General features: G+C 55.8%; 1 protein-coding gene across 1 annotated transcript in view; it reads left to right on the top strand.

Annotated features, from left to right (window-relative positions):
* The window catches only part of LOC104402169 (calcium/calmodulin-dependent protein kinase type II subunit alpha), a gene marked incomplete at both ends in the record, with an annotated part of 13,024 nt that extends 6,276 nt beyond the window's left edge, over window positions 1–6,748 (top strand). The window contains 9 exons of the mRNA XM_010009974.1: window positions 275–329; window positions 848–913; window positions 2,373–2,445; window positions 2,679–2,781; window positions 3,321–3,404; window positions 3,947–4,041; window positions 4,435–4,557; window positions 5,325–5,408; window positions 6,706–6,748. Coding sequence (XP_010008276.1) covers window positions 275–329; window positions 848–913; window positions 2,373–2,445; window positions 2,679–2,781; window positions 3,321–3,404; window positions 3,947–4,041; window positions 4,435–4,557; window positions 5,325–5,408; window positions 6,706–6,748 — 726 coding nt within the window. The remainder of the gene's footprint in view (window positions 1–274; window positions 330–847; window positions 914–2,372; window positions 2,446–2,678; window positions 2,782–3,320; window positions 3,405–3,946; window positions 4,042–4,434; window positions 4,558–5,324; window positions 5,409–6,705) is intronic.
* Window positions 6,749–7,422: the final 674 nt, after the last annotated feature.

Raw genomic sequence — 7,422 nt, 5'->3', positions numbered from 1 at the left:
CTCCTGCAGCCTGTCCAGGGCCCAAGATAGCCCAGCAGCTGCCCGGGACCTCGGCCAGGCACCAGCCCCGGGCAGTCCCTGATTTGGATGTGACCTTTGAGCCTTGCACCCCTGCCCGAGGCTGGGGACACGCTGGGGTCCAGCCAGCAGCAATAGCAAAAAGAGGAATAGCTCTGGTCAGCCCTTTACCATCTCATGCTTGTGTCCAAAGAGGAGCAAAGGGGAGTGGGGTGGGAGCCAGGTATACCCTATAACCCTTCTGTCTCTGCTGCAGTGAGGCTCCATGACAGCATCTCCGAAGAGGGCCATCACTACCTGATATTTGACCTGTGAGTAATAGTTAAATGCATCTCTTAACCCACTGGCAGCTGTGTGCTTCCACGTCGGGGTAATGCACCCTGCACCCCCACAGCCCCCCCAAGCTCTCCCCTGTCCATCACCGTATACCCTATAACCCTTCTGTCTCTGCTGCAGTGAGGCTCCATGACAGCATCTCCGAAGAGGGCCATCACTACCTGATATTTGACCTGTGAGTAATAGTTAAATGCATCTCTTAACCCACTGGCAGCTGTGTGCTTCCACGTCGGGGTAATGCACCCTGCACCCCCACAGCCCCCCCAAGCTCTCCCCTGTCCATCACCTCGCCCAAACCCTTCCCACAGGCTGGGTTTGAGCCAAGCTTGGGTCCCCCAAGCCAGGCAAAGGACAAGTCCCTGCCCTGCACACCCAATGCTCCCCCTGCACACGGTGCAGTGGTATTTCGGGGGGATTTGCCAGCACTGAGTGTGCTGTAAGTCGATCCAGCTCTTTGAGATGGCCAAGTGTGACTTGCCCTATTCTCCTGCAGGGTCACTGGTGGGGAGCTGTTTGAGGACATTGTGGCCAGGGAATACTACAGTGAAGCGGATGCCAGGTGAGCACGGACACACACTGGGCTGTGGAGGGGACAGCAATTGTCCCCTTCCCCTCTGAGCTGCTCCCTCCCAGGCCCTACACATCTGGCTCTCTGCAGCACAAGTTCCTTCCATGCTGAGAGGTGTTTTACAGCCGCTCTGCAGCACATCCTCATAAACCAGATGTGTAGTGAAAAAAACCCAGCCACAAACCCAGCTCTTTTTAACTCACTCAGCCCCTGCGCCAAGAAGTGTGTGTGTTACTGCAGGGATGGTTTCCCAAGTCAGGCAGCTGCCAGCCATCATTCGCAGCATCCTCCTTCCCCAGGCTGATGGCACAGGCCACATCTGACATCCCTGTAAAGGACCAAGGCTCCCTGGGCTGGCAGGGGGGAAGCCCAGCATCGTGCTGGTGCCTCAGCTGAGAGCATGATAGCACAGACACCCCATAATCCTCACCCCTTCCCCTTGCAGCTACACTACCATCATTTGCAAGCATTTCTCTGGCATTTACCACTTGAAAGCACTGAGGAGAAGCAGTCAAGACAGGCTGGGTGGGAGGATGTGCTGGAGCTCTGCTTCCTCCCACCATCCCGCTGGCACTTTCCAGGTACCCTGCTGCAAAGGCAGGGGGCTGGGACCATCTGAGCCACCCCTTCAGTCCGTGCAGCTTGGCCAGGGGACAGCAGGAGCCTCATTTGTGTGAGGGCACATGATTTGTACAGCTATCGCTGTGCCTCTTGGCTTTGCCCCCAGGTTAAACATAGCCCACACAAATGTCCAAGGGGGTGGTAAGCTCTGTCTGCATGGAAATATCCCTTATTTCTAGGCAGAAAGCAATCTCATTTAATGGGCTGCCTGCACTGAATCCACTTACAACCCATCCACTTATTAGTGTCATGCAAATAAAATCAAATACATGTAAATAAAGGCATTCTGCCTTGCACACAGCTGTTTGGGAGCAGAAGTGATTATCGCCTTGGTCTTTTTCCCTTCCTTTCTCATGCATACAGCAGAGCTTTGGTTTAATGAACTAGATACAAAGCAACAGACGCAGCAAGAGCCACTCGTGTTAGAGGAGGCCAGAGAAATGGGGCTCAAGTGAAGGTTAGCTCCATGTTCGAGGAGTATATCTGCTCTACCTGAGTTTGGAGACCAAATCTGGACTAGCACCATGACTCTACCTCCGGTCTCCAGCTCCTCTCTGCTGTTGTTTCTGTGGGGACCCCATAGGATCAGCTGTAGCCCCCATGCTTGCAGTGACTGGGTGGACATCAGCTCTGATGGGGTCTTTCTGGGTTACAACTGCTCTCTATGGTTGTGTGACTTCAGGTGAGGGGGACACTGAGCTGTGCTGCAGGGCTGCTGGTGGGAAGTGTGATGGAGAGAGGGGCAGGCGGAGAAATGCAGCCAAGTAGAAGTGTCAAAGGGAACTCTGCCTTCCTGGCACTTCTGTGAGCTCTCTTCTTTCTCCCACAGCCACTGCATCCAGCAGATCCTGGAGGCCGTCCTGCACTGCCACCAGATGGGGGTGGTCCACCGGGATCTGAAGGTAGGAGCTGCAGGGGAAGTGATTGTGGGAGGACATGGGGATCCCATCTGCCAAGAAAAACCCTGTGGAGCAATGCCCAGTGCCCTTCACGGCAACTGAAACAGCAGGGAAGGGCTTCTGGAAAGCCACAGAGCAAGGACCAGCTCTGGGGGGAAGCAGCATGAGGGAGAGGGGGTAGGGAGGTTCTTATAGTCCACATTTTGCTCCTCTTCAACCCCTGTCTCCTCCTGCAGCCTGAGAACCTCCTGCTGGCATCCAAGCTGAAGGGTGCTGCTGTCAAGCTGGCTGACTTCGGCCTTGCCATTGAGGTGGAGGGAGACCAGCAAGCATGGTTTGGTGAGTAGGACTGGCCCAAGTTGGGGCATGCTCCAGCTCTCATTGGTATGTTTGGTCGGGGGGGGCTCCAAGAGGGATGCACATCCCCGGGAACTGAACCCGGGTTAAGGGTGCATCCCGGCAGCACCAGCCCATGAGGCAGAATGGATAAGGAGGTTGATGGCTCCAGCTGTGTCCCTGGAAACAGCTCAGTATTGATCCAGGGCACAGGCAAACAGCTCCACAGGGACTCGGTGAGTCACCAACATGTCCTGGTGAGCTGGACAAGCCAGCAACAGGCGCAGACCCTGGCAGAAAGCCTATTCCAAGTGCTGGAGGTGCATGGCAGAGCACTCCAGCCTGATGCACCAGCCTGGGGTTTGGCTGCTGCCATGGTTTGTCCTGCTCTTTGGAATCACAGAGGTTTCTGGAGGGAGGGTGCCCATCCTGCTGGGTTGGTATGTGCCAGGACCAGGGCTCTTGGATTTCATGGCACTGCTGGTGAGCTCTGTGGGGATAGGGCTGCATGCTGGCAATGTGTGATGGGCTGTCTGTCCCAGGTTTCGCTGGCACCCCGGGATACCTCTCCCCTGAGGTGCTCCGGAAGGATCCCTATGGCAAAGCAGTGGACCTGTGGGCTTGTGGTAAGTCAGATCGGGGCTGAAATGCCAGGAGAGGGCTGGATGGGCTGCGTGGGATGAGGCAGGCTGTTCATCCAGCATGTCCTGAGTCACAGTTGCTAGACATGTCTCAGGAGGTCAGGGTGGAGGATTTACCCACGAGGTGGCACGTTACCCTGGGCTGCCCCAGAGCAGCATCCGTCTTTCCCAGTCTGGTGGCACCCCTTGCCATGCACCCACAGCCCCAGGCAGGGGGTTGCTGGCTCTTCTGTCCTGCAGTGCTGCTGGAGTCAGGCAATGTCTCCACGCTGCTGCAGCCATAGGGGAGCTTTCTTCCACCCGTGATGGGGAGGAGACATTGTTCAGCCCTGCCAGGGCATGTGGCTTGAAGGTGTGCATGGTGCCTGCACCCACCAACGAGCCTTCTGCTTTTTAATCAGGGAGCAAATCTTCCCTTTTCCCTAATATCTCAGTTTCTCTGCTCAAATTGGGCCAGTCCCAGGGTTCGTTCTGCTCATACCTTCAGCAATGAACTCTCCCACTGATCCCACATCTCTCCTGGCCAGGTGTCATCCTCTACATCCTGCTGGTTGGGTACCCGCCTTTTTGGGATGAAGACCAGCACCGACTCTACCAGCAGATCAAGGCTGGGGCTTATGATGTGAGTGGGTCTGTCTCGCTCCCCCCTTTCATGGTGTCTCCTCTCTCCTGCTGTCCCTGCTTTGCAGTCTTACTGCTCCAGAAGGGCAACCACAACAAATTCAGACAGATGGAAGCACGTTTCTTTCCTCTGCTCTGGCCAAGCTGCCGTGCCCACGTGTACACTGGCATGTTTCAGGTCCACTTTGCAGGACAGATAGGTCTTGTCCTGGGCCTTCCACCTTTCTCCCTTCACTCCTGCTCTCCAGTTTTCCACCTGGCAGCTCTTTGCAGTTGCTACCATCTCTCCAACCAATGGGCAAGAGCAAAGGGTTGCAGGAGAACCAAACCAAGGGGCTTCTGCTCCTTTTATTGCTCCCTGCAATCTCTCACCCTGGTCTTTTTGCTTTGGCAGTTCCCCTCCCCTGAGTGGGACACAGTGACTCCTGAAGCAAAAGATCTCATCAACAAGATGCTGACCATAAACCCATCCAAGCGCATCACAGCAGCAGAGGCTCTGAAGCACCCCTGGATATCGGTGAGTTTGGTGACACTCAGTGGTTGGGATCGAAGATCTGGAGATGTGGGGGTTCACTACAGGGGAACATCACACTGGGAGCACATGTTATCAAACATACTGTCAGGCTTTCTTCTCCATCCTGGGAAGATGGTTCCTGGCATGGTTCCTCCCAGAGCTCTCAGAGCAGCCTTTTCCCTGAGGCTTTACAGCAGAGAAAAGCCGGGAGTGTGAATGCAAACAGCATGTCCCCGGGGAGATGGTGATGGGAGGGACACACATGTTCCCAGCCCTGGTGGGGACAGGCTGGTTCCTTGGCATCACAATACACCGGGCAAGGGGGGGCATTTCCTCAGGGGTGGTGGGACCAGGCTCACGTTTATCCATACACACACACAGTAGCAACCTTTCTGCTGCTCACTGCATCCTGCTGCTCCGGCTGCCGGTTCTTGGCCTGGATCAGCACCTAAAGGCAGGAGGAGTCCATGGGTTTAACCCTGGGATCTTACACCACATGCAGACCCTGAGCACTCTGTAAATGTGGCTGGTCAGCTGAGGGGTTAACACAGGGGGCAGCCAGCTCTGCCTGCATTCCCCCTGCTGACTCCAGAGCTGTGATCTCCCGCTGCCTATTAAAGTTTCACCTCCTGCTGCTGCTGCTGCTGCAGGCAGCTCTGGCCTGTGCCTTGGCCACGGAAGACCTCACACATGTACATGCATGTGAAAGCAGGGCTGGGGGAGCCCTTTCCCCCCTGGATCTACTCTGAGCCACATCTCTCTCTTCTCAGCACCGTGCCACTGTGGCGTCATGCATGCACAGGCAGGAGACGGTGGACTGCCTGAAGAAGTTCAATGCTCGGAGGAAGCTGAAGGTAACTTTCATACTCTCCAAGCTGGCTGTAGGATGCATGGTCAGGTCATTGGTGGGTTTGTTCTCCATCTGGGAAAGGCCTCTGGGTCAGTGCTATGGGGGTGACAGACATCTGGGGAGCCCTGTTGTGAAGAAGGGAAAACAGATTGAGTGCAGCAGTGGCTGCATCTGGCTGGGGTTAGAGGAAAGCCATGGTGAAGGAAAGCACTGAGGCACATAGCTGCCCTGGACACCGAGCTGAGGACTTTGCCACTGGAGTCAGCATCAAAGAAAGCTCCTCTTTGGGGCAGAACATGGATCTGAGAGGCACAGGGAGACCCCTTTGCGTGATGAGCAATCCACTGTGCAGCCAGGGAGCAAAGTGATCCATAGACAGGCAAATAGCTCTGTCTCACCCACATGAGCAGCCCCACAAGCTTCCCCTTCTTGGATGCTGCCATGTCCTACAGCCTGGCTCCCCTCTGAAATCACCATCTCCCCAGGCTTCACCACGAAGCACCCACCTCCTGGGTGCTGCTGAGCCTCAGCACAGTGCTGGGAACAGGCTCTGGACATCACAATGCTTCCCCTAGAGCCGGAGACATGGAATGGGACAGTCAGAGAGCCATCAGTGCTCCAGGCCTGGAGGTGATGTGGCACAGAGCAGTACAGCTGCAGGCCACTAACAGGATTATCAAGGAAAGAAACTGGCTATAAACTATTATTACTTTTCGGCTAGACAAGTAATCAAATTATTTCAGGCACACACTTCAAAATAGTAATCCATTACCACAAGCGATCAGTCCGAAGTAATCTCATTACCCACTGAGCAGCTAGTTGGTAGCCTTGGCTGGAAAAGGGGAAGCATGTTTATGAATGTTATTTTGTGGTGGTGATCTTTGCGTGGCTCCCACGAAAAATCCCTGTCCCGCTGCATTAGCTGGCACGGCTTTAACTGCAATGAAATCCGGTTCCGCTCCCGCTGTCTCCCCTTGCTGCCAGCCCTGCTCAGTGGAGTCGTGCTACATCCAGGGCACGGTAGAAAGAGACTGAAATGTGCCCCGGGGATATTTAATATCCCTTTAATCCTGGAGGGAAGGCAGTTTTGGAGAATGCAACCCAACGCTGGGTATACGGAGTCGGGTACCCAGGGATGCTTTTGATGGCAGGAGGAGGATATCATCCCGTGGGCCTGTTTCCTTCCAGCGAGGTGGCTGGGGACAGGTGATGAGCAGGGCTTTCCTCTCCCAGGGCTGGGGGCAGCGGAGGGATGCGGGGGGCCCAGCACACCCTTTCCTTCTGCCTTCTGTGTCTTTCAGGGGGCCATCCTCACCACCATGCTGGCCACCAGGAACTTCTCCGGTAGGTGCCGTCTCTGGGGCTCACCTCCTTGTCTTACAGGGCAAACCCACAGGGTCCCTGGAGAGCTGGCTTTGCCTCGGGTGTCACAGTGGGGCTGGGGTTGCAGCCTGGTCCAGGCCATGTTACCTGGTACATCCAGGCTGGCTTGGGATGCAATAGAAAGGGTGTCTGGCTGAGGCACAGCAGTCCCCAGAGGTTTAGCATACAGCCAACCATCTGGCTTGTGCCAGGGTGGGGATGTGGGTGCCGAGGGCAGCCAGGGCTCCAGCAGCTGGTTTTGTGTCCTCCTGGAGAAGCTTGTAGCTATGGGAGATCATCCTCCGCACCATGAAAGTGCTGGAAAGGTCCCTGGGTTCCACTGCAGGCAGATGGCAGCAGGGTCCCTTGAGTCTGATCCTGAAGGGATCTCCTCCTGTCTCCCTGTATCCCGAGGGCTGCACAGAGACAAAGGAGCAGGGACAGAGCAAGGAGGTCAACCTTTGCACTGGGAGAGGTCTTGGTGCAGCCACAATCTCCCCTGCCCCACAGCCTCCTAGGGGACACCCTGCTGCCTCGGAGCAAGCCTTGCAGATGGGATTGCACAGGCAGGGATCAGCGGGTCCTGGCCATTCCCAGGCATGGAGCTGGGTCACTGCAGAGCTCATCCTCTTGCTATCACCTCCAGCCCTCCTCCA

Source organism: Nestor notabilis, unplaced genomic scaffold (assembly GCF_000696875.1).
Source record: "Nestor notabilis isolate BGI_N333 unplaced genomic scaffold, ASM69687v1 scaffold18612, whole genome shotgun sequence".
NCBI classification, from domain to species: domain Eukaryota; kingdom Metazoa; phylum Chordata; class Aves; order Psittaciformes; family Psittacidae; genus Nestor; species Nestor notabilis.
This window is presented reverse-complemented; position numbering and strand designations above follow the sequence as displayed.